Source organism: Cyrtonyx montezumae, unplaced genomic scaffold (assembly GCF_038088225.1).
Source record: "Cyrtonyx montezumae isolate F1298 unplaced genomic scaffold, pur_monq_1.0 scaffold_2, whole genome shotgun sequence".
NCBI classification, from domain to species: Eukaryota; Metazoa; Chordata; class Aves; order Galliformes; family Odontophoridae; genus Cyrtonyx; species Cyrtonyx montezumae.
Window position 1 is genome coordinate 55,281,324 of NW_027071936.1, and position 27,256 is coordinate 55,308,579.

The 27,256-nt window shown below is 37.2% G+C and overlaps 1 protein-coding gene across 2 annotated transcripts in view; it reads left to right on the forward strand.

Moving 5' to 3' along the window:
* Positions 1–578: 578 nt before the first annotated feature.
* Positions 579–27,256, forward strand: part of RAB28 (RAB28, member RAS oncogene family) — a 55,238-nt gene continuing 28,560 nt past the window's right edge. The window contains exons 1-4 of one of the 2 annotated variants that reach the window (XM_065735767.1): positions 579–785; positions 6,307–6,403; positions 10,103–10,191; positions 16,742–16,871. In XM_065735767.1, coding sequence (XP_065591839.1) covers positions 708–785; positions 6,307–6,403; positions 10,103–10,191; positions 16,742–16,871 — 394 coding nt within the window. In that variant the 5' untranslated portion in view covers positions 579–707. The remainder of the gene's footprint in view (positions 786–6,306; positions 6,404–10,102; positions 10,192–16,741; positions 16,872–27,256) is intronic. The other variant, XM_065735768.1, reaches the window with a different exon arrangement.

Here is a 27,256-nt window from a genome sequence, read left to right on the forward strand (position 1 = left end):
TGGTTTTCTATGGCTTTCTGGGGGCTCTTGGAGGTCAGACAAACAGCTGATGAAGATGGCTGAACTGCAGCTTGGAGAAAACAGGCCAGACAAGGTGTGATGTTTGTTTTTTATGCTAGGACAACACTTCTTTATTGCACATTTGTTGCTCCTTACAAATACTAATAACAAAAGCTAACACGTTTTCAAGGTGATGCCTGAAGCAGGGTCGGAATGAAAGCTGCGAGAAAGCGGCGCACTGGTATTAACTCAGAATACAATGAGATCGCACCGTCAGCTCTGACCCCGCGGATCCACGTCCCTCAGCACGTAGGGGTGTGCCCCAACCCCATCCCCACATCACCCTGCCGCCCCAATCCCGCAGGCGGAGCCGGGAGGGCCGCCGTCCCCTCCCACCGAGGCGACCCCGACTCCGCCCTGTGCCCTCTGACCCCGCGCTCCTTAGTTACCGTGCGGGGCGTCACGCCGGGCCGAACCACTTACCGCCCTGCCGAGGGGGGAGATGAGCGTGAGGGCATCCCGGCTGCCCAATGCGTGCGCCTGCAGCGGCGCTAGCTCCTGTGCTCTCCCCTTCCCTCCGGTCTCTTGTTGGTTTCGTCCGGCGCGGCCCATAGCGACAGCGGCCGCGCTAGAGCAAGATGGCGGCTCCGTAATCGCCGCGCGCTCCTTCCTCTCCCCGCGCCCCGTCCCTCCCCGCTGCCGGGAGCATGTCCGACTCGGAAGAGGAGGAGAGCCCGGACCGCCAGCTCAAGCTCGTGCTGCTGGGGGACGGCACCGCAGGCAAGGTCAGTGCCGCGCCTCCTTCCCCGTCTTTCCGTCTCCCCCTGCGCGGATGTGATCTCCTTCTGTTGAGCCGGCGGAGCTGCCGTGCCGTGATTAGGATTAGTGTTGTGACGCGGAGCCGGAGGCCTCTTGTGAAGTGCACCCGCAAGTATTCCTTTGGATGTGTATTTCAGGAACACAGGTTTACTTCCTTCGTTAATAAGGAAGGGAGGTAGGAAGTTCGCCTCAATTGTATTTCAAGTGGAAAGCAGAATTACTCGAGGTGCTTTAAACGAACAGCGGATCCTTAACAGAAATAAGCTCTTTGTGAAGGACCTTTCATGGTCTTACTCACTTAAGCAGAGCTTTACAAAGCAATAGCACGCTTGTTTGTTTGTTTTTCCTTGAGTGTTTTGAAATACAGTTTGAAGTAGTGTTGTGTTCATATGATGCAGTATATGGACAGTTTCAGGCAACTGTGTAAGGAAAGAATAATAAAAGCACAGGAGTGGCAACTGTAGTGGTATTTTGCAGGTTGCTTTCCCCAGGAGTTTTCCATTCCAGTGGAAGAATCCTTTCACTATTCCCATTCAGCGCCTTGTGGCATGACCTCTCTCCCAGCAGGGTTTTTTGAGTGTTCTTGAGGTTTTGATGCAGATTCACCTTAGCTCCTATCCCTCTCTTTGGAGCTGGTCTTCACTGAATTTCTGCAGGCTCCAGGAATCCTGTGTGTTGAGTGCAGCTTATTTTCCATGAGCAGCAGCTATGTTGTGGTGGGCTGCTTTTCCTTCTGTCCCCCCTAGATGATGCTGTAATAGAGGCTTCTTGCAGTCATCTTTATGGCCTAGCAGCAAACATATGCAATAATGGATTTACTGTGAGATCTTGTAGAATAAAGAAGTGATTGGGTTTTGAAGTGGAAAGATATAACGTGCATAGTGATATTTCAAGCGCCTAGGAAGACTGAATTGTTGAGGTTCCTTTTCTCTTCTGGCTACTCATTTGGCTGACTTGTTGAAACATGCATATGCCTATATGTTTTCAACTAGCCTGCCTTTCACATCTGTTTTACAGCTGGTCTTCACACATGTACATACTTAGCCTCTCATTTGCTGTGCAGCAAGATTTTGTTTTTTTTCCTCTTCCTCTGTCACTGAGATCCTTGGAGAAGAGGATTGTAGGAAATGATGGAATACATCTTTGAGATACCACATATTGTGTGTTTAGTGTGAGATTTTTCAGTTTTGACTTCTTTCTGTTGTTTCTTTCCCCTCTGCTGCCATAAACAAATATTTTATTTCCTCCCTCTTGCCCATCTGGAGCTGTCTGGTCATCAGTTCTCCAGGAAAAAAAAAAAAAAGTCTTTGTGAATCAACAAGCTGAAGGTGAAAAATTTTTCTTCTTCATGTTAATTAGAAGCAACGTGAATTGAGTTCTGCAGGAGCATTAGTGACAGTTTTAAAACAAATCTGTCTCAGTCCTGAACTAAGGGTAGTATTTACATGTACTCTGGCTAGGAATTTCTCCCTCTGTAAGGTGAGGGAGTGATGTTGTGCTTCTATTTGTTAATTTTGTGGTGGTTCCATGAATAATAGAATACTTAAAGTTTTGAAACAAGGAGTAAACACTGCTGAAGCAAGCTTGAAAGAGGTGAGGTTGAAAAGGGAGGAAGAAATAAAAGAAGTGTGAGACTGTAAAATCTGAAAAAGCATTAGGATAAAATCAAGATACAAAGAAAAAGCTGAGTTGTTGAAAAGAAAAAACTGAGGAAGATAATGATTGGTTAGTGAGATATTAGTAAGAGAATGATTTTGTGTCTGTGAAACAGACTAGGAGAACAACCTGAGAAGAAATATAATAAGAAGCAGAGATAATGTGACCCAAAAAAGCCAACAGTTATTAATAACAATAGCTTCCTTGCTTTTGATGGCAAGAAGGAGGAACATAGATGCATAAAGCTGTGTATATAGATTTAAAATCAGCTCTCTCTTTCCAAGCCAAAATGATTTTACATTAAAATAACTAGTTCAAGTATGGATTGGAGGGGAAAAACATGACGTTATCACTCAAAACTTTCTACTCTCACTATGCACGGGTTGGCTTTTATTGGAACAGGTAACAATACTGGTTAGAACTGCACCTATTCTAGTTTGCTGGGCTTCTGAGAGCAAATCTGGGAGCTATTCATGGGCAGGGAGGTCCTGAAACCAGGGCTATGGGAGGAGGGGAGAGGCTAAGGTTCTGTCTTTTTGCGGTCCCTTGCAAAGGAGGCTTAAACACCTTCCTTCTTCCATTAGTGAATGGTGTAAATGAAGGAGATGACACTCAACCTTCTGTAGGCATTTCTATGAGGTGAATCATAGGCTGGAATATGGAGCAATGTCCTAATCCCTTTAGGATTTGTTAGGATACCTTCTTTAAGTGTTGTGCTAATTCTGGATCTCATCATACTTGGGCTCAATACGTTAATAAATGTTGACTAAAAATTGTCACTGTTTGATTTTGAAAATGGAAAACTGCATCAAGTGTCATGTGCAGATGGACTTCATAGAGAAATGTCTGGCTTTAGAAGTCCTGGTGGTCTTCTCCATGTTAGTGAATAAAGCTTTGTTAGTAGTTAGGAGTGGAAGGACTTTACCTTCACATGAAAGAACTGCTTCCTCTGTTTGCAAAAGGTTTCTTGTGCCTCAACCCACAGAGCTAGACTGTTCTCAGTCAGAAATTCCACGTTGGACAATTACTTGTTTTAATATTGCTTTAAGTATTTATTTTATTTTATTTTTTTATTTGGCCTAAGATTTTCATTTTACCTGTCTTAAGATTCTTGCCACCAGAGATGATACATTAATATTGCCATGCTTGGAGAGCTGCAGCTTGGTCTTTGAGAAGGGAGGGTGGGAAGGGATGGATAGGTGTTGCTTTTTGTTTCTCAGCTGGTTGGTGAAGTTGTTATGCGAATGGACATCTGTGGCTCTAATACTGTATGCTTGCATCCCATTCAGCTTTGGCTTTGGTTTTATTTACTTATGTCAGTGATACAATCCTTTGGCTTTGCTTTCTGAAAGCGTTCCTCTATGGGATTTCACTCAAAGGATTGCCTTTGGCAGGCTGATATAAGTGTCTGAGCTGCCTATCATTGCTTGTTCTGTTCCGCTGCTCTACTGCTATTTCGTTAATACTTCTCTTTTCGTTTTCTATTTCTGAGTGTGTAGGTATTTAGGAATGGCATGTCAGTACAGTTCCTAGAGTCTGCTGATGACACTGAAAAATATAAACAAGAGATTCTCATCTCACCTGCATGGTTTCCTTATATCTTTGTTTCCAAAGACGCCCTGTTGTGAGGCCCTGGAGCGTGTTCAGAGAAGGGCAACAAAACTGGTGAGGGGTCTGGAGCACAAGTCTTATGAGGAGCGGCTGAGGGAGCTGGGATTGTTTAGTCTGGAGAAGAGGAGGCTCAGAGGAGACCTTATTGCACTCTACCACTTCCTGAAGGGGGGTTGTGGTGAGGAGGGGGTGGGCCTCTTCTCCCTGATAAATAATGACAGGACGAGAGGGAATGGCCACAAGTTGCGCCAGGGAAGATTTAGATTAGACCTCAGGAAGCATTTCTTTTCTGAAAGAGTGGTCAGGCACTGGAATGGCCTGCCTAGGGAGGTGGTTGAGGCACCATCCCTAGCGCTGTTCAAGAAGCGTTTAGATGAGGTGCTTAAGGACTTAATTTAGTAGTTGGGTAGAGATAGTGATAGGAGGATGGTTGGACTAGATGATCTTATAGGTCCTTTCCAACCTTATGAACTTATGAACTTATGAACTTATGATTCATCCTCTGTGGTGGTCTTCCTTTCTAGAGTGATATAAATACATAACCATAGCCATGCAAGTTTGTCTTTACTTCTCCCCACTCCTGCTGACTTATTTTTAATTCTCTCTGGGCTTGAGTTTGAAGTACATAAAAATGCTGACATAGTCTTTAATTTATTTTTATTTTTTTAATTGCTTCCTAAACATATATTCTCATATCAAAATACCACTTACTGTACCTGTGAATGTCAGTGTAACTGAAAACAAGAAAACAGCTTATCTTCTGTTATTTACTTCACAGGTAATTCTATAGTTGCATATGTTTGCCTGTTAATACTAGAGCTTTAATGCTCTAGCACTTCTGGTCATGTTTTCATGCCGAAAAGAGTAAGTTACCTTTCCTCCCTGTGTATGTTTGACACATTACTAGTGTAATTCAGTTCTTTGTTACAAGAGGTTCATTAACAGATCTCACCTATTCTTGCTTTTTTAGAACTGTTGGTGCTATTTTACTATTGCATTTCTAACTAAACATACTCTAATAGCAGTTTCTAACAACAGTTGCCATGACTTCTATCTTCAGGTCTTGGTGGACTGAAATCTGGCAAAAGTTCCTTTTTGTCCATTTAGAGGGTTTTTTATTATTTTCTTATTTTTTCAAGTAGCACATGGATTTTGTGAAGCTTTCACACTTCTCTGTATATGCAAATACATATAATATCTTCTGTTTTCCTGCAATTACTTTATTTTTTTATATTTCAAATGCCATGCCATCAAGATATTTCAAACTATATGTCACTAACTTGATGTTGGTTATGTTAGCTACCTGACATTCATGTTTAATGTTTTTTTCCTTGTACAAACTTCCCATTCTCTTCGTAATTGCATTTCTCTAATTTCTTAACACTGGATTGTGTTGCTTTTATATTTTTTTACGTGGAGATCTTAAATTGCTAGTGAGAGAATAGAAATGCTGTGCTTTGTTAATTCGTGTAAGTTGTGTACACTTTTAGCAGTATGTAGTAAAAACTGATTCTTTACTACGCCTAAAGGGCATAGGTCTACTTTTGTAAATCCACATAATATAAGTTGAAGACGTAAGTTTCCAAAGTTCTGTCTAGAGGAATGATTCTGCAAATGTGTGTTTCTAACATGGTTTTATACTTCTCTTTGTTAAAAAAAAAAAACAACAACAAAAAAGTGCTTGCAGTCTCTCTTCCCATCTTAGCCATCATGTACTAGCTGGTCCTGAAGCTTCCATGTTCAGTGGCAGGAATCCTGCCCTGTTTTGGAGCCCCTGTGGGGGCTCTCCACTGTGTAGCTATCTATTGCCTTGCCCCTTGACTCTTCCAGGAAAAAAAAAATAAAAAAAATTGGTCAGGATTTGAGGTGTTCTGCATCAGGATGTACTCTAGTTTGAGAAGCGGACATTTATCAAAAGTGAGCCATTCAAGTATTGGTAGTGTCACTTGGATGTGTGTCAAGTTGAGTGTACTCATGGCACCTCAATTAAATCTGTGTAATATTTTATGATATGAATATTGCGGTGTCTTTGAAATGACAAGGAAATATGTGTCTGCTGATTTCTGTATCATATGGTGGCTTTTACTACCTCCTCTTGTTGTGTTGAAGCTACCTGGAATGCTTAATACGTATCTTTGAACACTGTCAGCATGCACTGGATTAACTTCGAGCTTTATACTGTTTGAAATGAGAACTTAATTTGATATTGTTCTGTTTTAGACATCCTTAGCTATGCGTTTTGCCCAAGAAACATTTGGAAAACAGTACAAACAAACCATAGGACTGGATTTCTACTTGAAAAGGATCATACTGCCAGGTAAGAGAATGCTCTGCCACTGAAAGATTGGGACACAGGAAAACTTGAAGAAACAGTCTTCAAAGTAATATATGCTAAATAAGGTTAGCACAGTGCTTTTATTGTAAAATTAGAATCGGTTACTAAGTAAGATTTCTCCAAATATATTCTTGCCAGGTGACAAAGGTGTCTCAAATACATAGTTCTTTAAGATAATTTAAGTAGGAGGTATGTTATGCTATCTGTATTCACAATTTTTGATATTGCTACTTGAGCGTACTCTAAAGCATAAAACAATGAAGTGGAACTTTAAGTATACTTGTTGGAAAAAGTATCTGTGTTTTGAAAGGAACACTTTATTTTTTTAAATGAAATACACAGCGTGTTTGGGTTGTGTGTGAGAAGCATAATGCAGCTATGGAATCGTGGTGCTCTAATATGTGAATGCTGTTTTATGCAAGGCAGCATGAAATTGCTGGCATTTAATAGACCACTAAAATTTAGGGTCCCTCGGCACTCATAAAAATACAGTTTGAGCATTCAAGATGTTTCACTTCACGACGGCAAAGAAACTATTTAGATGCCAATTGCAGCACACAGCATGGAAAATGCAAAGAAATAATTCAGAAAGAATAGTTGCTGCTAGAAACTTGTTTCTGAACAATTGGGGTTTTAAATAAGTCTTTTCATTGACTTGTGGTTGCTCAGTTTCCAAGCCTGAAAGTTTTTCAAGAAAAGCGATTTCTTCTGTTTTCAGAAATTAAAAGAGAAATGTTAAATGATGAAAGTTGTTGTGAGGTTCGATAAATTTGATGTAAGTTCTGTTTCTTCCGTGGGAGGTAGAGGGAGAAATGAACTCAGATAGTTAATATTTCAACTGTAACTTGTAAGAAAATACAAGATTCCTGAACTTAGTTTCTCAAAAATTACATTGCCAATAATATTTTGACTATGTTTATGTATTTTTCTAAAGTGAAACGGAATAATCTTTTCAGATATTCTTACAATCACTGATTTGGTTTGGTCATTTCGCTGCTTTTAGCGATACTTGCAAGTGGAATATGTCCACAAATCATGCTGTTTGCTTGCTGAGAACTTGTATTTTGCAAGGTTCCCCCCCCAAGTTGTAAAGCATGCAGAAACTGTTAGTACTTACTGGGATTCTAAACATTCTTTTTAAGTAGAAAACTTGGAAGATTATCATCTCTTGACCCATTTGCATTTTATTTGGTACTAGGTTTTTTATTTATTTATTTATTTTTTTTAAGAAAATCAGACAGTAGATAAAAATAGCACTGGAACAACAGCAAAGTGTTTGCATCTGTTCTACTTGGTAATTATTAATAAAATACTAACAGACGTGGAATGTATTCATATTTGGGAAAAAGCATTTTTTCAGTAAGTTGTCTTTCAGTTTTTGCCCGTGCCTATATATGTATTTAGGGAGAGATAAATCTGTATGTTTTATAGAAAAGGTGGGCTGGTGGGGGGAGTGAGAGGGCAGGGGTTAAATTTCTAAATACCAGTGTGGGAAGCATTACTTAAGTAAATGGATTTTTTTTTGATTTCTAGATTAGTTCTGGGTTTGCAAAGCCCTTCTCTTTATGTGAAACGTTAATGCACACTTATACACATTATAATTCTTGTGTAGATCAATGGGAAAAAGAGCTGTGATTCCTCTGTAGGAGAGGTGGCAGTTGACTATTTTACAGCATTTGAAGTTCACTCTTCTACTTCAAGCAACATCTCAGAAGTTAAAATTACTGATTGCTAGAATTTCATAGAAGTTTAAATAAAGATGTATTCAAAATCTCTTCTAACTCATTTAATAAAATATTGGTATTGTTGTTTTAATAAAGTCTATTTTTCGCTATTTCCCTTAGTAACGAATGCAATCTTAAAATAAAAAAGGAAAATATTTTATTTCATATAGCTTGATACAAATATTTTGACTATTTGCTGTTTATTTCATTGATGACTTAAATAAATCTTTGGTTTATTGTGAACAATGTCCTCTATTATTCAGCTGCTTAAAAATGCATGCAGTTGAAGTATTTTTTTCAAATGCAAATAAATTTCAGTGTATTTTGTGATGCAGTACTTTGTATAGTCTGGATTCAGCCACGGTGTAGATTTTACTGCTTAAATAGCTTATATGTTAGTCAGGGGTTCTGCTGATAGAAATTCTGAAGTGCCATAATCAAATACCTTTTAGGAAGGTTGTGGGTGCAGTCCAGTAAACAAGATTCTTCTGTGAAAAGGATTTTTTACGTCTTCAGTGCAAGAAGTGGGCAGACTCATATTTTTAGTTCCATCCTGACTGTGCAGCACTTTAAGTAAGGTTAACCAGTGCACCAAGTGTGCTGCAGCAGGGTCACTGTTCAATCAACCCAGTGGCTTCAGTTCGTACCAGAAACAGCCTAGATACCTACACTGTGCTGCTTAGCTATTTTAAATTCATACTTGCACACTTTTTCTACAGACTAAAGAAGTGCCAGCATTTTTCTGTTCTGGGATTCTTCCGTTGCTTTTGAATGTTGACTTTGTTTCTAGCAACTGTCTTTTTAATGCATAGGTTCTTGTTTTGTTTCCGTTCTCCTATGTGTTCCTATTTAATATATAAAAAAACAACAACAACAAACAGGTTTCAAACTTTTTTGCAGAACACTTCTGTGTTGCTCTCATGGTCGCTTATGGATTATTTGCTTGGCAAATGGTCTGGCATTCTTCCTTCTGTATTAACATGTAATTATGTGGAGATGTGAAAAGTTTCAGTTATAAGGGCTTATTAGTTTAGTGCTTCTGAGACATTGGTACAGTTTTGCAGTTCTCACTGTGAAACAAGCCAAATTGTATTATAATATTTGTAAGCATGTTGTAACATGGGCTGCTATGTGCGTGGACTGTGGATTTGAGTTTTTGGCCTCCAGAATATATATGACTTGTAGGGTATTAAATAGTTGGGATTTTTTTTGTTTGTAACTGTGTTTTGGAAACCTGTTAACAGTTTCAACAGTCTTCAGAGATGATATTAAAACTGTTTAGAGTAGAAAGGAAGATTTGTTCTTGGTGTTGATTCTTGGAAGATGAAATTACATAAATCATATTTAACTTGGTTGTCTGCTTTGGGGTGGTGGATAGAGGAAATTTAGTTGGCATTGGCAGTGTGGATTTGTATCTTCACCTCTGAATTAATGTCAACCACATAATTCTTTATAGTAATACTAAGGGCCTCACTACAAAAATACATTCACTCTGTGCATGTTCCATTGCGAGTCCTCCTTACAAATGTGGAGGTGAAGAACAAAGGGGACACAGTGTGTGAAACAATATGGTTAGGTTGACATCGTACCTTTCACTTCCAAGTGCTGCACTATAGAACTTTCCCTGTAAAGTTTTTATGCATTACTTGAGTAAAGTTTGTTGCATGATTTCTAGTCAGGAATGATATACTTTGTGTACAATTTTGTGAAGTAACTATGTTGGAATGTGAATATTTAGCTATGGTTTTATGGCATTGTAATGAGTTACCTGGACACAAGTGGCTTCTCTCCCAAATGATGGTTGTTTTTAACTTTGAATTTGGTTACTGTTTGTGCTATACTTGTAAAAAGCTATTGTTACTGATATGCTAAGGTGTATTTACCAGCTATAATAATATAACTAATTGTATCTAAGCTTTCCAGGTTATACAGTAATCTGTATCATTTTTGTTTCCAGGAAATTTGAATGTTACTCTTCAAGTGTGGGATGTAGGGGGACAAACAATAGGAGGCAAGATGCTGGATAAATATATTTATGGAGCTCAGGTACAGTATCAGTATGATAATTGATTCTATAGTAATTATATAGAATTAATTGAAACTGTTCTCAAAATTATAAGTATCTTCCAGTGCATTGCTTTGTATATCTTGAATCTCTGCTGAATCTAAACTTAATTGATATTAGCATGCTATTGTAGGTTTCTTTTTTTTAAAGCTGACTTAAAAAGCAAAGGAGGAGTGTGCATTTGTAGATCTGAATAGCTCAGTAACAGATGTTTGTTTCTGTGCTTTTGTCTTGAGTTAAGAAAAGCAATCATAGTAAATAGTAAAGGCTATTTAGATATCCACATGGTTGATACAGTGACTGCTTTAGAGCAGATGCCTCCTGGGGAGAAGAAGTAGAAGGAGGAAATTAAGAGCAATCCTACACCATTAAACTCATACATACAAGTGAGGTTATAAGAGGGCAAACAAAAGGAGACGACCAGGTAGCTAAGTATTTTCACAGAACTCCAATCCAGTGAATATTTATTTTATTTTTATTTTATTTTTAAATCAAGCAAGCAGTATAAAATGAGTGGTAGGTTTAGGTAAGAGCTATATATTATAACAGTATGTTGAGTTATGAGCTGATCTAAGAGGAAGTATGTTGTGCCAGAATTTCTAACATGATTGATCCTAAAATGTACTCTGTTCTTAAACTTGGAGTTTGTAATGAAAACAGTAGGCATAGCAGGTTTTAATATTATATTCATCTGAAAGCAAATTAATTTTTTTAGCCTACAGTAATTAAGCAAAAAGAGTAAGGAATTCTGAAACTTGCATTGGATGGAAGTTTTATGCTGATAAAAATAATTTAGGAAAGATTAATTAAGGAGATTAGATATTATTACTTTATTAGATAAAGACAAACTTATGAACTTAATGTTTTGTCACTTTCAAAAAAGATCTAAATGTTTTCAGCTGTTGCATCTGTTTTATAGTTTTTTTTTTCTTATTTCTTTAATAAAAGCATTTTGCTGCCTGTGAAAGATACACCAAGCAACAGGCTTCCATGACAGGCAGAATTTGATTAATCACAAATCGTTGCCATATGCCTCAAGTAAACTCACTGAAAGAAATAAAAGGCAATTAACCTTTTTCCTGTATTGAATTTGGCGATAAACCTTAGGAGTTCCTTGTGAATGATGGTACATCATGAAGTTAATAATGTCAGCGACCCAAAGTAGGTGAAAAAGTTATCAGTAAGTTCAAAGGCACAGTCATTTGTTTTTTAATCATTTTGAGCACTTTAATACAACAACAACAACAGAAAAGCCTACGTACAATCTCTATTTCTTTTGTTTCTCCTCAGCTCTTCATTGTATATAACTAATGACTATTTTCCTTCTCATTATTGGCATATGTAATATCAACGTCCTTATTAGATTTCTTATCATCGGAACTGTCTTTCAACACACTTTTCTATTAGCTTTGTAGTAGCATCTTTTGAAGATAAATAAATCTATCTTTATTTTCATATATGTGCAAAACACTGAGAATAATTCTGGAAAGCATTTATTTTAGCTTGCTGTCAGGCAGAAGCTTATTTAATGTTGAGCATCAGTATATTCTTTAAAGAAGAATGGGAAAGATGAATTAGTGTAAGTAGGAGCATTTAGAAGGAAAAAAAATTCTGTACATAGCAAAGCAGCAAGAAACTAACTAGGAGGAGCTAGAATGGAATCAGCAAGGTAAAATTAGGCCCAACTAACTCGGCTGCTTTCTGTGGCACTCTGCATAGAGGGGAACAGTGGATGTTATTCTCCTTGACTTAAGCAAGATCTTTAACAGTGTTTCTCCTGGTATTAATACAAACAAAACAGAGATGTAGGTTGAATCGACAGACCGTAAGGTGACTGGCAGCTGAAGTGTTCTGTAGCTTGATGCCTTTCTGGTGTCTGCTTATAAAATGGTTTCCTTAGGGGTTGATACTGTTTCAACAAAACATTGTTTCTAAGTTCGAAGAAGATGCAGAACTGGGGAGGAAGGGTCAATGTGCCGAAGGTGGGAGCTGGTCCTGAGAGAGACCATGACGAATAGAAGGGATGGGTCTGCAGAAACATGGTTCAGAGAAGGCAAAGTCCTGCATCTGTGACAGAATAACCTTGTGCAGCAGCATAGGCTGGGAGTCAACTGAAGAGTGTCTAGTGAAGAACCACTGGGCTGATCAGTGGATTGGAGCATCCCTCACATGAGGAAAAATTGAGAGATCTGGGAATTCTCAATCTGGAGAAGGCTTACCAATGTATATAAATATCTGAAGTGAGCGGGGTAAGAAGGCATAGCCAGATGCCTTTTATTGGTGCCTACTGATAGGTAATGGTCACAAACTGAGACAGTACTATCTGAGCATCAAGGAACACTATTTTCCCTATGAGGTTAACCAACAACTGTCACAGGCTGCCCAAGAGAGATGATGGGAGTCTCCCTCTGTGGAGATGCTCAAAAGTTAGCTGGATACAGTCCTGCACAGGTGGATGTTGTATTGAGCTGGATGAGCTCCACGTGTCCCCTCCATCCTCAGTTATTCTGTGAATTGTCTTTTGAAGTGGAGTTTGTGTAGGGGCAGGAGCTGAGGGGAGAGGTCAGGGGAAACCAAGTCAAACAAGGTGATTATCCTGTCCTCTGACATTTTTTTTTATGGCTACATATTCAGTTCTGGATTCCTCAGTACAAGAAATCTTTTAAAATATGGGAGAAATTCTGGCAGAGGCTTCTATAGAAGTGTGTGTACCTATGACGTATTGTGCCTGGTCAGCTTCTGTGGTGCAACTGGCTCTTTCAATATCCTGTTTTTTGAAATACAAGTAGTATACATAAGCATAAAGCAGATAGTTTGGATGTACTTGAGAAACTGTGTTCATCTGTATGTATTTTGCAAGTCTGAATCATTCCAAGTATTAAAGTATGTGTGTAAAATAGCATGTGACACGCCTCCAGTGTGCATTGTGCTTTTGTACAGTTATTTGCAGATGGCTGTAGCACGATTAACATTGTTGCTCATCTGGAAGAAGAAACTCAGAAGTCAAAAGTGGCTGAATTCTTGGTTTTCTGCTCAGAAATTCTAATATGTGGTAGACCTACCTAAAAAATAATGGACTAGCTGTAGGTGGAAGTTTTGAGAATCTACACCAGCTGAAAACATTTACTTCACCTCAGATGGAACATGATCGGGACACCAGGGGGAGTATGCAAAGGATCGATGTGTCCTTTTTTCAGAAGTTACTGAGAGTTTTCTAATTAGAACCAAATCAATTTTACAGGATAGATCATATAGTTAAGTCATGGTTCCATTTTTGATGGAGGTCCCTCATCTCCTTGTCATCTTTTAAAGTTAGAATGCGAGATTTGATGATAAACATCTACTTTCACTTAGTGTCTTAAAACACTTAGCTTTTCTTGCTTTTTCCTTCCTCACCCCCTCCCCCCACATTGGGTCTAAAACAATGCAGTTTCCTGTCACAGTAGTTTGAATTTCGCTGTTGAATCAGAAGAGTTCTGCAAGCTGGAGAGAAGTCTTTAATCTCTATAAATGAAAGTAGCTAAGAAACAACTTTCTGTCAGCACCAATTAAAGCTGGCACATTTATCTCAGAATTGAGAGAAGCTAAGAGAAGTCAGATAGTCAGTTACCACAGCTGAGCTGATAAATAGTTGTATTTCATTATATTGTGGCAACTCAGTCACATGTATCTAAGTAACCATATCCTCAGTATCACTGAAGACAACAGTGGTTAATTATAATTACATTGTAAGCTGTTTTGTCCTGTGAAAATGGTATTTTTGCAGATTTGTGAGGTATCACTACTCTGCTGAAATTGTTCTACTCCAAGGGAGGATATTAAAAATTTTCTCTAATATTTCATGAGTGTTTAATGAAAAAAAAGAAAAAATAAATCATATTGAAGTGTATTGTAGAAGGAGGGTGGCTGAAGATAAGCCTGAGGAGCAAAACAATTTCTGTAGTTATTGTTTTTTATTGCTTTCTTTTATTGTGATGAATTCTGACATGAACTTGATATCACTTAAGTGTTCATTGTCTGGTGTGAATATTTTGTCTGGTTGAATATTGTTAAAATACTTCCATAATTGCTATTCTGTTGCATAATAGTACTCGTGCTGCATGTGTGGTAAATGTCTCAGAACTGTTCCCATCTCTTAGCTGTAATTGCTGGCATGCACTACCATATGGATTGCTTTGTTAACAGAAGTGAGAGTATTGCAGGATCTGCCTTATCTAGAGACCAGCAAATCATTTCTGCAATATGCTCATATGTATTGCACTAATATAAGCAGATGCCTCTATTATGAGACTGCAATTATACAGGCAGGGTCTGTTTGCTCCACTGCTTCAGATGAGAGAATCATCATTAACATACTGTTCATGGCATGCTGTTGTCTGTATGTTTCAAACCTTTTTCATGGCAGGGAACGTACTTCTTTTTGAGTTATTAAAAAAAAATCGCCAATATTGATTTTCCACCCCAATTTCTCATGCATAATAGGGAAATAGCAGGTTTTACAGAAGTGTAGAATGAGTAGATAGCGTAAGCTTGTAGAAAATATATTATTTTTGTGAAAGAAATTGTGGAGTTTCTATCTTCAGTTTAAAAAAAAAAAGAAATTTCAGCTGTGAAGTTATGTCTGGTCCTTATTCACAATATATTAAGCTGCTTAGAGAGTGCTTTTGTAGCAAAAATCTAGGCAGGAAGTATTCTTTATGACTTGGGTGGTGTGCTGCGTTTTTCTCTGAGTCTGAGGTGTTGTATTTGCCAAGTATAACAAGTATTGACAAGGCTCAAAAAGAGAATGGTTAAGAAATGAAAATGCTTTCATTTCAGCACTTTTATTTCATGGAGAAGGAGACAAAAGTCAGGTGAGCTTTAGTTCTAGTCTGGTTCCTTCAGGTTTTCGTCACAGGTCAACTGCTCCAGCCTCTGGTTGTCCAGGTGGACCTCTGCTGAAATTACTGTAGTACATTGGTGTCTTGTAGGGCTTAAAAATCCATGTGATCTGGCAGGTGCTGGTTATGATCATATCTCTTGCTCAAGTTGCTGTGCTCCTGCTAAAGCAGCTCAGAATCCTGCTGGCCATTCTTGCTGCCAGGGATCATTGCTGGCTCTGATTTAGCTTGCTGTTTACCATTACCTGAAAGTCATTTTCAGTTCAACTCCCCAGTCAGTTCCCAGTTTGTATTATCTATTGCTCCCCAGCTGTGGGACTTTGCTTTTGACCTTGAATGCCTCCAGCATTGTCATGCCTGTTATCCATCAGTCTTATTAAAGCATTCAAGGTTTTTTTTTTTTTTTTTTTTTTTTTAATTTTCTGATGTAATGATTTCTAAACTTTTGGTGCTGTTACATTTATCTTCTAGCCTACCCTTCTCATAGAATCATAGGGGTTGGAAGGGACCTCAAGAGATCACCGAGTCCACCCCCCTGCCAAAGCAGGTTCCCTACAATGTTTTCTTACATTGTGTCCAAAGCCTGGGTGCAGTACTTCACCTGGAATGTTTCATGCCAATGTGATAATTGCTTTTGTGGCTACAAAATAAGATTTAACCACAATCTACTGTAACTCCTTGATCCTTTTCCATAGAACCTGTTAGAAAGCCAGGTGTTTCCTATCCTTGTGCTGTTGATTATTGCTTCTTTTGAACTTGTCATGGTACTTATTGAACTGCATCCTTTCATTTTTAGATTGTCTCATTTTATAATCTAAATTTTACTTAAATACTACTGCAATCTTTACTAGTTTGTTGTAGTCTGTGAAATTAATGCTTGCACTGTATTTTGTAATCTTGGGTAATACTAATGAAACAGTTAAGTAAGGCCTGAGCCCATACAAACCTCAGAAAAGCTGGGCTTGGAAAATCTTTTCTGTTGACAGTGAACCATTGAACCAACTAGTTTTGTATGGATGTTTTTTTCCCTCCTCCTTTTCTTCTTTTTAAGGATATTAATGAATATTTAATGTGAGGGACAGTGTGCAGTTGCAGGGATTTTTTCCAGATGTGAACTCTATAAGCACAATAGATTCCAATTCTAACATTATTCCTTGTGTACAAGATACTCAACAATGCTTATTTTGAGTATTTGTTACTTGCAGCCTGGTTCACAGCCTCCTCTTCTTGACTTCTTTTAGTATTTCTTTGAAAGCTAAAAAAGATTGCCAATAATGCATCTTGCTTGTCTACTACAGAAGTTAAGGAAGGGAGCAAGCCCTTCTTCACAAAAGGAGAGCAGAGATGCAGTAAGTTTTTTATAATGCATGTGCATTTTGGCATATTTCTAGTATAACTAATTGTATACCTTCCTGAATTGACACTTTTTTCAAGACACTAGCTGAGCTATAAAAGTAGAAACACTTGTAGTGCAGGAGAAATACTGAAATAACATTTATTATATCGGCTTGTATTGACTCTTGTTTAATTCCTTAGAAGATAAAATGTGATTAATTTTAAATGACCGATTTTATTATAATAATAAATGAGACTTTACCATATTAAAAATATTTCTACAACTTGTAATGTTTTAAATCTATTTTTTCTTCAGGGTATTCTTTTGGTGTATGATATCACCAACTGCCAGAGCTTTGAAAATTTAGAAGACTGGTATAATGTGGTTAAAAAAGTGACTGAAGAATCAGAAATGCAGCCACTTGTGGCATTGGTTGGAAATAAAAGTAAGTTATCCATATAAATAAAAGTAAGTTATCCATTTAAATATTAATTGGAACACTCTGGTTATTGCTCTCTAGTGAAGAAATGTCACAGGGCATATATCATTAGTAAATTGAAACTAAGTTCTGTCTTGTCTTTACTGTGTTCAGATGGTGTATTTGGGTGTACCTCAAGGGTCTGGGCAGTTAAGTTGAGGGACTTGTTGCAGTCTCTCTGCCTGTGTTTTCTTTTCTTGGAGAGTAGCATGCAGGAGTAGAGAGATGTCTCATCCATGTTTGAATTTGATAGGGCTTCAGGATATAATCATGGCATGCTTCTAGAATGGAGAACTGGGAAGCATTTCTGGATCTGATAACAGGTATAATTCATGATTCTGTATAGTAAGAGACTGGTAAATTAAGCACTGGTATCTATTAATTGAAGTAAGCACACTGGATGCAATGTTTGAGTCATTTATTAGATTTTTTTTTTACATGTTATCTCTGATTCTGCAGGTTACTTATTTCCTATTGCTCTTTGGGATTATTATTATTTTTAACTTGTCTTCTTTTTGGTAATGTAAGTAAGATATAGCGTTCTTCTTCCGACTACCAAAGTATACTGCTTTATTCAGCCATCACCTACTTAGTTCCTCAATTAAGATTCCTAATTCCTTCATTTCCAGTTAAGAAATCTAGAAACATCCTTATTAGTATATCTGAGGTCTTGATCCTGGCTCTCACCATTTTTCTAATAAAGATAAGAGCAACATAAAAAAAAAAAATGGAGGAAACAAAGTGAAGTGCTGGAAGCAGACTGGGGAAGAAGTTTTCATTTTAAGAAAACAGCAGCTGAAGGAACAGTGTACTTGCTACCAACTTCCCTTTCCATCAGAAGTTGTATATAAAGAAAGCAAACTATTGCTTTCATGTTATCCTGGAGATCCTTCTTGTTGTTGTACACACTGAGCTTCTTGGTTTCATTCAAAAGGCTGCGCATGAGATACTTTTTACAGAAGTCATTCTTTTGCTTTGATTTTATTTCAGTGTGATAAAAATTCAAACTTTTAGAAAGATATTGCTTTCATGACTTTGATAATGGGAAATGAATGTCTAGGAGGATTTTCACTTCATTACTTTAATGGACTGTGAGATATTACTTTAATCAGGCACTGGATGGGTATGGAAACAGGCTAAGTATTTACACAGAAGCATTCTTGCATATTACAAAAGGATGAAGCAACCAGGGAAGTTTAACCAACCCATGCCATGAGCAGATCACTAGATCAGGTGGCTGAATTCAGTCTGGCCTTGAACACTTCCAGGGATGGTACACGTGAATCTTCTCCATGTAACCTGTTCAATACCTCACCACTCTCAGTAAGGAATTTATTCCAAATATCTAAATCCACACTCTTTAGATAAAACCGTTGTCAGGGTAGGACACAGAGTCCTTCTTCAGTTTTCTTGTAGGCCCCCTGTAGATATTGGAAGACTTTAGTAAGGTTTCCCTGGAGCCTTCTCCAGGCTGAGCAACTGCATCTCCCTCACCTTGATGAGAGAGGTGTTGTAGCTTTCTGTTCATCTTTATAGCTTTCCTTTGGATTTGATTTATCAGGTCCATGCTGTTCTTATGTTGAAGATTCCAGACTTAGATGCAATCCAGGATATAGTTGGCTTTTGGCATTGAAGATCTCGCTGCTGGCTCATGTTGAGTTTGTAATGACGAACCAGCACCCTCGGTCCGTTCTCTGCCTAACCTGTGTTTGTGCTTGGAATTGCCTTGACCTGGGTGCAGGACCCAGCACTTGGCCTTGTTGAAACTCGCAAGGTTCACCCAGGCCCACCTCTGGAGACAGGTAAGGTTTCTCTGGATGGGTCCCTTCCCTCCAGTGTATTGACTACACCACACAGCTTGGTGTCATCTACACACCTGCTGAGGGTGCACTCAATCCCACAATCCATTTTGCCAACAAAGATGATAAATAGTGTTCCAGAAAGCATCTCTTATCACCAGTCTCCATCTGGATATCAAACTGTTTACTGCAACATGTTGAGTTTGCCTATCCACTCAATTCCTGAACTACAGAGTAGTCCATTCCTCAAATTCATGTCCCTCAAATTTGAGCACAAGTAAGTTATGCAGGACAGCGTCAAATGCTTTGGACAAGACCAGATCACTGATGTCAGTTGCACTTCCCTTATCCCTATTGTAACCAAATTATAGGTTTTAAGAATGAGTTATTTTTAATACTTAGGTTTCTTTCTGATAGAAGGTTTTACTAAATTGCAAAGAACGATTGAAAATAACTGCATGGTATTTGAAATGTTGGGCCAGCATTTAGATACTGGATGAAAAATCTGGAAGCTTAGCTGAAACTATCCTTTTTGAGACTGACCTAAATTAGTGCTGCTCTTCTGAGCATACATAGCCCACTTAAGCTCTCAGTTGAGATTTACTTGCATATTTATTTCAAGCAGTGCTTTTCCATTTTGAGATGAGTGCACCTGGAATTTCTGTTGTAGTGCTTCAGGGGAAAATATGTATATTTTATATGTATACTTACATAAATAACTATAGTTTAAAAGGAAGGGGAATAAAGCAGTGGAAAAAAAAATTTTCCTTCCCAGTGACATACAGAAAATTGTACATAAATTCTATTAGATGAAATAGTTTCCTTGGATTATCTTGGTGAAAGCAAGTTACTTCAGGTATGGCAGTTTATGCTGTGTAATGGTGCCCTAGCTGTTAAACTGGCTATAAACCTTCATGGTCTATTAGTGTTTTGTTACAGTAATTTGTAGTCACTCTGTTAAATTTGTTTGGCATTTTTTCAGAATTATACCACAGAAAATGTTCATTTGTGATTTAATGAATCAGTGCTTGTTTTGACTTTTCCATTATATTGCCCATTGCATTAGATGAAAAGAGTGAATACAGTAAGCTACTGTGTGTCCATTGAAAACATGATAATTAACCTCAGAGTGATTGGAAAATCCTGTTGTGATAGTAAGTAATTAAGATTTACTTATGGAACATTAGATAATTTTTCCATACAGAGCTCTAATCAATCTGCAGTTGTCTGTCATCCGTCAGAACCCTATTTTAAAATAATGGAGTAATGTGAATTGAGGTCTGAATTCTAGATCTCCAAACCTCCTTACCTAGCCCTTTTTTTTTCCTTCCATACTAGCTAAAATGAAGGACTGTCATTGCCCAATTCTGAAAATGAGCTTCAGAGATACAGTTTTCGTTTGCGAAAGCAGTACTTTAAGGTGACCATCTTCTTCCTGGGTGCTTTTTTATTTTTATTTTTTATTTTTATTTTTTTTATATTTCACTCATTCCCTTTTTTTTTTTTTCACAGCAGTTTCTATCAGAGAAAGTAGAAAACTAATTTCAGTCAGATCTTATGAAAATTGAATTGTGCCTAGGTCTGCTTTCTGCAGTTATGTTGGGTTAGCAGTTAATACTCTGTCCTCTAATAGTCTATTTTATCTGTTTTGTAAATGATAAATAGAATTGTAAAATTTCATGTCAAATTTCTTTTTGGTATGAATCATAAATCATAAGATCATAATCCTAAAATTTACAGTTGCTGTAGATTCTTAAATGTAACTTTCTTTGTAATATTACTCTGTTTTATTTGACATAAAGTGTATTTAAGCTGTTCTTATTTCTGTGCTGCTATATCCCATTTAATCTGCAGCAGAAATAAAGGTTTAAGACCCATTGTAAAGATTAACAAATGCTTTTGAGCTTCAGTGCAGTAAGTTTTAAGATATGTTGCTGTAAAATACTTTGATTTATATTGTATACTATAAATTAATCTATGGTTATTGTGTGAATAAAGTGTATTTTTTGCACTTAAAAACTTTGCTTGCAGTTGGTATTAATTTAAAGTTCAATAATTCACAATGGATCTTCTGGTCATTAATATGAGTGAAGAGGTTTCATGGTGTTATGTATGATGGATGTGTTTCTTTCCTGTCTACCTTGACTACTACCTTATATATTTTCCTTTGCACTAATCTGAGCAGACTGCTCAAGTGTCCTACCAACATTTTCAGTGGTTATATTGTAAACAAAAATTAACCCAGGTTGCATGGGAGCTGCACTCACTTTGATTTATAGTTACCTAGATGGTCTTAGGTTATCTGTAGCTTATATAGGGGCTAGGAATTATCAGGTACCAGTGTATAGTGGATGGATGAATGATTTCTATCTCTAGAGATATTAACCAGATCTACTCCTCAATGAATACTAATAACTCAGATATTTAAACAGTCTTCATGACAGATGTGGGCACAGAAGAGAATGCATCAACACTAATTAAGAATGTTGACTGTTTGTCCGTCTTAGCCATGATTAATTGATCTCAGAGTGATATCTTTGAACAGGAAGTGATATGCTGTTACATTGTGAAGTTTAAAGGTTATGTTTTAGCGTACCCTTTAACTTGCATTTACATACAATGTAAAATCTTTTTATCAGAAGGAAACATCCTTCAGCCCTGATAACTGTGAGTGTTTAGTACTCTGTACTAACGAGAATCTGGCTGGTAGCAGGACATACTCAGTCTGGGTTTGGGCTGCCTCAGCCACTTAATCTCTCCATTTGTACTCAAGGCACTTCATCAATGCTCTTTACGAATCTCTGGCACATTAAAGTTCAGGATTACACGTTCACTCTCGTGTTCCTCCCAAGCTCCCTCAGCTGCTTTTTGTTCTTGTTTTCTGTGGGCTTGCACTTGTTAGGTTCTTCACCTTTAATTAAGACAAGTGTTGAATAGTAAACGCAAAGACCCTTGTTCTTCAGAGTCTTATACCTGATTAAACTGAAGTTCCTCTATGTCTGACAGCAGGTCCCAAACATACTCATGGGATTGGAGGGTAAACTACTTATATGTAGAAACTCCCTTAAAATGAAAACCTTGTCCTGTGCTTCAGTCAATTTACCAACTCATTTGAATAAATGGATAATGCTACCCTGTTTGAAAATATGTATAGAATGTTTATCTTGACAAACTTGTAAGATTAATAGAAAATTGCAGTCGTATATTTGGGTTTTTTTTATCGGTCAGTTATTTTTTATGAAGTTGTCAGCTTTTATAAAATTATTTTTTATCTAAAACTGTAATGAATGGGGAAATCACAGGTGAGAATGATCTTTTTTTTCACCATAATATTATTTCCAACCCAGTCTCTGAGTGCATTAGATATTACTTTAAGGATGGGAGCAATCCAGAAGCCTGTAAGAATTTGAGTGATAAAATTATGCCGTCTGAGGAAGCATCTGTCTTGTGAGATTTTAATCATAAACCATGCTTGGCATAACAGCAGTTGAGCTGGCTGTTACATTGCCATGAGGACAAGTGTAGTAAATTGTGATACATATGCCACAGGTGTGGTTCTTAGCAAGTCACTAAGCTCACAGAAGACTGTACAGAAAAAAAGGAGAAGGAGAGTGTGTGCATGCAGAAAGTTTATTGCTGTTTTATAGTACTTAGATGTATTCCATTGCCTGGGAAGGCAGCTGATGGGGTTTGTCACAAGGACCTGGATGTATGTATGTAGTGCATTCTGGCTCAGATCTGTTGTGATAAGTGTGTCTGTTGCATCTGGTCATAAATCAGACCATGTTTTAATTGTACCCTTCTTTCAGAATCCTTTGTGAAGTCATCTCTTAGGTGGGAAGTCACAGTGAGCACAGCAGCTGCTAAGCCAGCTGGCTGAAACAAGATTGTTGCTGCTGGAGCATCTGCATGTGATTTTGATGGTGGCTTTTTAGGGATGGAAGCAAACAGACAAAAAAAGAAAAAGGAGAGTAAAAAGGAGAAATCTGTTATACTGTGCTGCTTAAAAGACAGATAATGATTGTTGTCATCATCTTCCACCCCACTTGTTTTGAGATGACTTCCTGATGCTCAGCAGATAGGATTGGCCAGTGGGAAGTTTGCTTAATTTTCTGCTGTGGTGTAGGATGAGGCTGAATAATGTGTGTGTTTCACCCCTAAAGGTATTTTGCTGTTATACCAGTTGTCCAAATCTGAGATTTGTATGGCTAGACATAGTGCTATTGGAAACAGGTGTACAAAGCTCAGCAAATTTGCACTCACTTAAAACCAGGGCAGATTAGATATTGTGTAAACTGTTTGCTGGAAATAACATTTTTAACGTTCTAATTGTATGGTGCTTTGTTTATTAATTTACTTACTTTAAATTTGCTCACGTAATTTTTGTGTTCTAAAAAACAATGAAGAACTGAGACCAGTTTCAAAGACCTGGTAGGTTGCTGTTAGTGTGGTTGGAACTCAAATGCTAGTGTGATAGAAGTACCAGTAAATAGTATGTTCTCATTCGCTCACAGTTATGCTTAAATTCAGGAAAATCTTTAAAGATGTCATTGAAAATGGAAATAGAAATAAACTGTTTAAATATAGAGGTTAGAACAGTATACGTATCCTATTTTTATAATAATACACAAGTGAAATGCTGAGAGATTTCTTGCTGTTTCCATGAATCTTGTCTGCAGTTTATTTAGTGATGTAGACATACATCTAATAAAAAAGATGCTGCATAAACCATAGTCCAGGCTGAATGTGCTTCTGTTTTTGGTTTAGGTGGAAATGTTTTTTCTGGCTGCGTCCTTCATACTTAGGTCTTCTTACAACAAATGGAAAGCCCTTAATTGTACCTAGGGGAATAGTTAATCTATGGTGGACATATGGTGGACAAAAGCGGAGTCTAGTAAATGAAAAAAATTATAAACAGAAAATGTGTGAATGTCTGCACAGTCTGAGAGTCATGGGAGATATTGTGCTGTTGGATTATAGCTTATTTTAAGTTAGTTATTCTTTTCTATTATTATGTAAACGGAAATCAGCAGCATAAAACACACTGTTTTGAACAACAATTCAGTATCTGTTTTACTGGACTGAAAACAAACAAACAAAAACCCAACAAACAGAACAACACAAAAACCACACAGAAAAGCCCAACAAACCTGTTTTTAAGCCAGGACAGAATTCCTTTTCTTTGCAAGTATTCCATCTCTGCCTTTGCCACGTGATGTAAGTGCAATTTGATTTCACTTACAGAGCGAAGCTCTTTGAAATTTTTAAAAGTTATAACTTCTGATTGGGGGCAGTTAATCAGTTTTAACCCTGAGCAGCTCTTGGGCTTTATGGATTCCAGCATTATATGTGGTTGCACTGCTCCAGCAAAAGGTTAAGTATTAATGGAAAATGTTCACAGCTCTTTTAGTCAAAGAAAACATGTTACTTGTAAGTTTTCTTTTGATTTTACTTTTACAGTTACATTGAATGTCTTCATTCATTTAGCCATCCATAAAGCAAATATTGTTGCACATGCAGTGGATAATAAGTCTTTTTAGGACTACTTGTGTGGTATGTCACAGATCATTAACTGCAAGTAACCACCTGACTTAAGGGAAGTCTGGAAGCATCATTACAGTGAAATAAGCTTTTATTTCTGTATCACTGCAGCACATTGATTTGTAGGAATGTCTCCATTAGCTACTGTGAAAATTTATTCTCATATATTATTATTAAAGGAAGTTGCTGATAGAGGATAACCAATACTCGAGTAGGGCACTCGTGCTAGGATTTTGGACAAAGCAAGGAAAAGAGACAAGTGCTATTGTGGCATTATTTTCTGTTTAGAACAGCTAAAACTTACCTTTTTTCAACTGCCTCACAGGTTTAGAGTCAGACTAATAAAATATAGTAATATTTGTACTGTTTCTGTATGCTGCAACTTCAACTGAAATGTATGTACTAATTGAATATGTTTACTACTCCATACAAGCAGAAAACGTGGAAGAGAAATTTCTTCCAAACCAACAGGGGAAACATAAGGTTTTTTCTATCAAAATACATATATATAAAAAGGGGATTTTATTGGAAATAACCAGTAAACGGTTCAGAGCTGGTCAGAAAAAGCAAAGTAGGCTTTGAAATGCTAATTACAGAAGATAATTAATAGATATAATAGATAATTATAATTATAATTACCTACAATATTTATTTACTAATTTATTAATATAATATTCATTTATTAATTATAATTGTTATAATTATTAATAATATTAATACCAGTTTGCTGTATGAAAAAATGCAGTTCAGAACCAGTGTTGTGAAAATACTTTAGATAAGTTGAAGTTCTCACAGTCTTAAAGTTAAGATAACGCAGAAGGAGCTTCTTGCTATGTTGCTCTTCTGTAAAGTAATTTTCTTAAGGTAAAAAATTGTAGTTGCTTACGTAGATGTGAACAATTATAGTGCAATTATAGGGCAGTTCTAGTGACTTCCCATGAGCTGCTCCAAGTTTACTCTGATGTTTTCACTTTGTATTGCTCTTTTTTTTTTTTTTTAGTAGATACCTTGTAGTCTTTGTTTTGCATTAAATATTGCCTAATAGGTTTACTTATGCAATAATACTTACTGTACTAGTATGTGCTGATAGGGTTCATTCATATTTTGAAATATTTTTCACACATGCAGGTTGCTCTGGAAGTAATACCTGCTGTTTATTTCCATGGAAACTACAACAGGTGTGAAGAGCACAACACCACTATTTAAAAGGAGCAAATTTTGTGCTAGAAAACACTCAGTGTAGTTACCACCATAAGCTCTGCATTTTGTTCAGTGATGGAAAGAAACCTGCATGCCACCCTCATAAAAATCTGTATCAGTGGGGGTGACCTACTGTTGCCAGTGCTGGAAACATACCTCCCACCGCCTTGCTCATCCTCAGTGGGTGCTCACCACTGCTTGGTCTCCACAAACGTTCAGCAAGTATTGATGAATGTTGGTGGGTGCTTTTAAAATTTTTTTAGATTTTTTAACAAATGAAGGGATTCTGTTCCATCCCTTTATTTCATATGCACTTTTATGCTGGACATTGTTTTGTCTGGCTACCCCTCTGCTGCCATCTGTCACATGGGAGCAACGTATAATGGATCAACCTCTACTGCTGTACCACCAGCATCCAAATAGAGCAGGACGTGGGAGTTGTTGGTCAGACTGTTAAGTAGATTAGTTATAAAATTTTACGTTCTGCTGTCCCCATAGAAAATTGTCAATGTAAAGGCTGGTTTATGTTTTCTGTTGGTTTGGTTTTCCTTATTTATTTTTTTATTTTTTGAGCAGAAAAGCAGTTTTCATTTAAAAGAATAAAAATCTAGTAGGTCTCTCTTATTCTGCACTTTCTTAGTTATAGAGTGTTGCAGGAGTTTTAAATTTCGATCCATCAGTCAATTCCTAGGAATACTGTTGTGGTACTTTATTTAAATAATGCTACTCTGTGTTTGCAGGTAATGGGAGCAAAAAAAAAAAGCCCAGTCTGGTTATGTTGCAATTCTGTGAGCTTAAAAATGTTTCTGAGTATTCACAGTTCTTTATGAGCACTATTTACTCACACTGCTGTGAAGACAGATGTTTTCTAGAAAACACTGTGTTAGGAATTGCAAAGTATGCAGTGTGAGTTCAGGATGTAGAAAATTTCTCTGTTATCCTAGAACTTATTTACTGTGTGCTTTGCTTTGTTCCTTTTGTACTGCAATAACTATAACACTACTGGTACCTATCAGGAGGTGTAGCTGACAATGTCTGGATTTTGTGATGTTTGAACTTAGGGGTTTGTTTAAGTGAAAGCATTTAAGTTGTCTTAAGCTACACAGATCAATTAAACAATGTAATGAAATAACAAAGAATGATCATTGTAGAAATCTCTACATTGCCAGCTAATACACAGTCAAATTGTTAATTATTAATTTTCTTTGGCTGGCTTTATAAGGAATGTACATTAAGAGGTCTTCTGCTTGCACAGTAACTTCTTCTGCAGCTTTATTTTGGGAATGGCATATCAAAAAGGTGGTGGTGTTGCATCTTTAAGTGGCTGGTCACTGGAGCAATAATGCTGGTTTCTGAGCACAGCCAGTACTTTTTCCAGCTGCTTTATAGTGATATCTTGAAGCTTAAAATGTAATCTATATGGGTAAGCCACAAAAGCCACTATATATTAAAGCAGACTCTGACAGTAAATCAAAATTGAACAGCTGGCAGCACTACTAAAGTCATAAACTTATTTATTAAAAAAACTAAACAGAAGAATTATATTAAAAAGAGAGGAATATGTTGTACAGACCAGTGGATATAGCTTAAAACCTGGAAAGTGCTGTAGATTAAGGGCCCAATTTATGAACATCTGTTCTGGCAGTTTCTGTGAGATTCTAATGTTCTTTACAATAAAAGTGTGAAACATGTTGCCTCTCCCCAGTACTAATCATGCTTTTCTGCAGTTCATAAAACTTGCATTCGGCCTTATGTAACTGGGTCTGTCTGCTTTACACACTTGCTAGAGTAATTACTATTCATGAAAGAGTA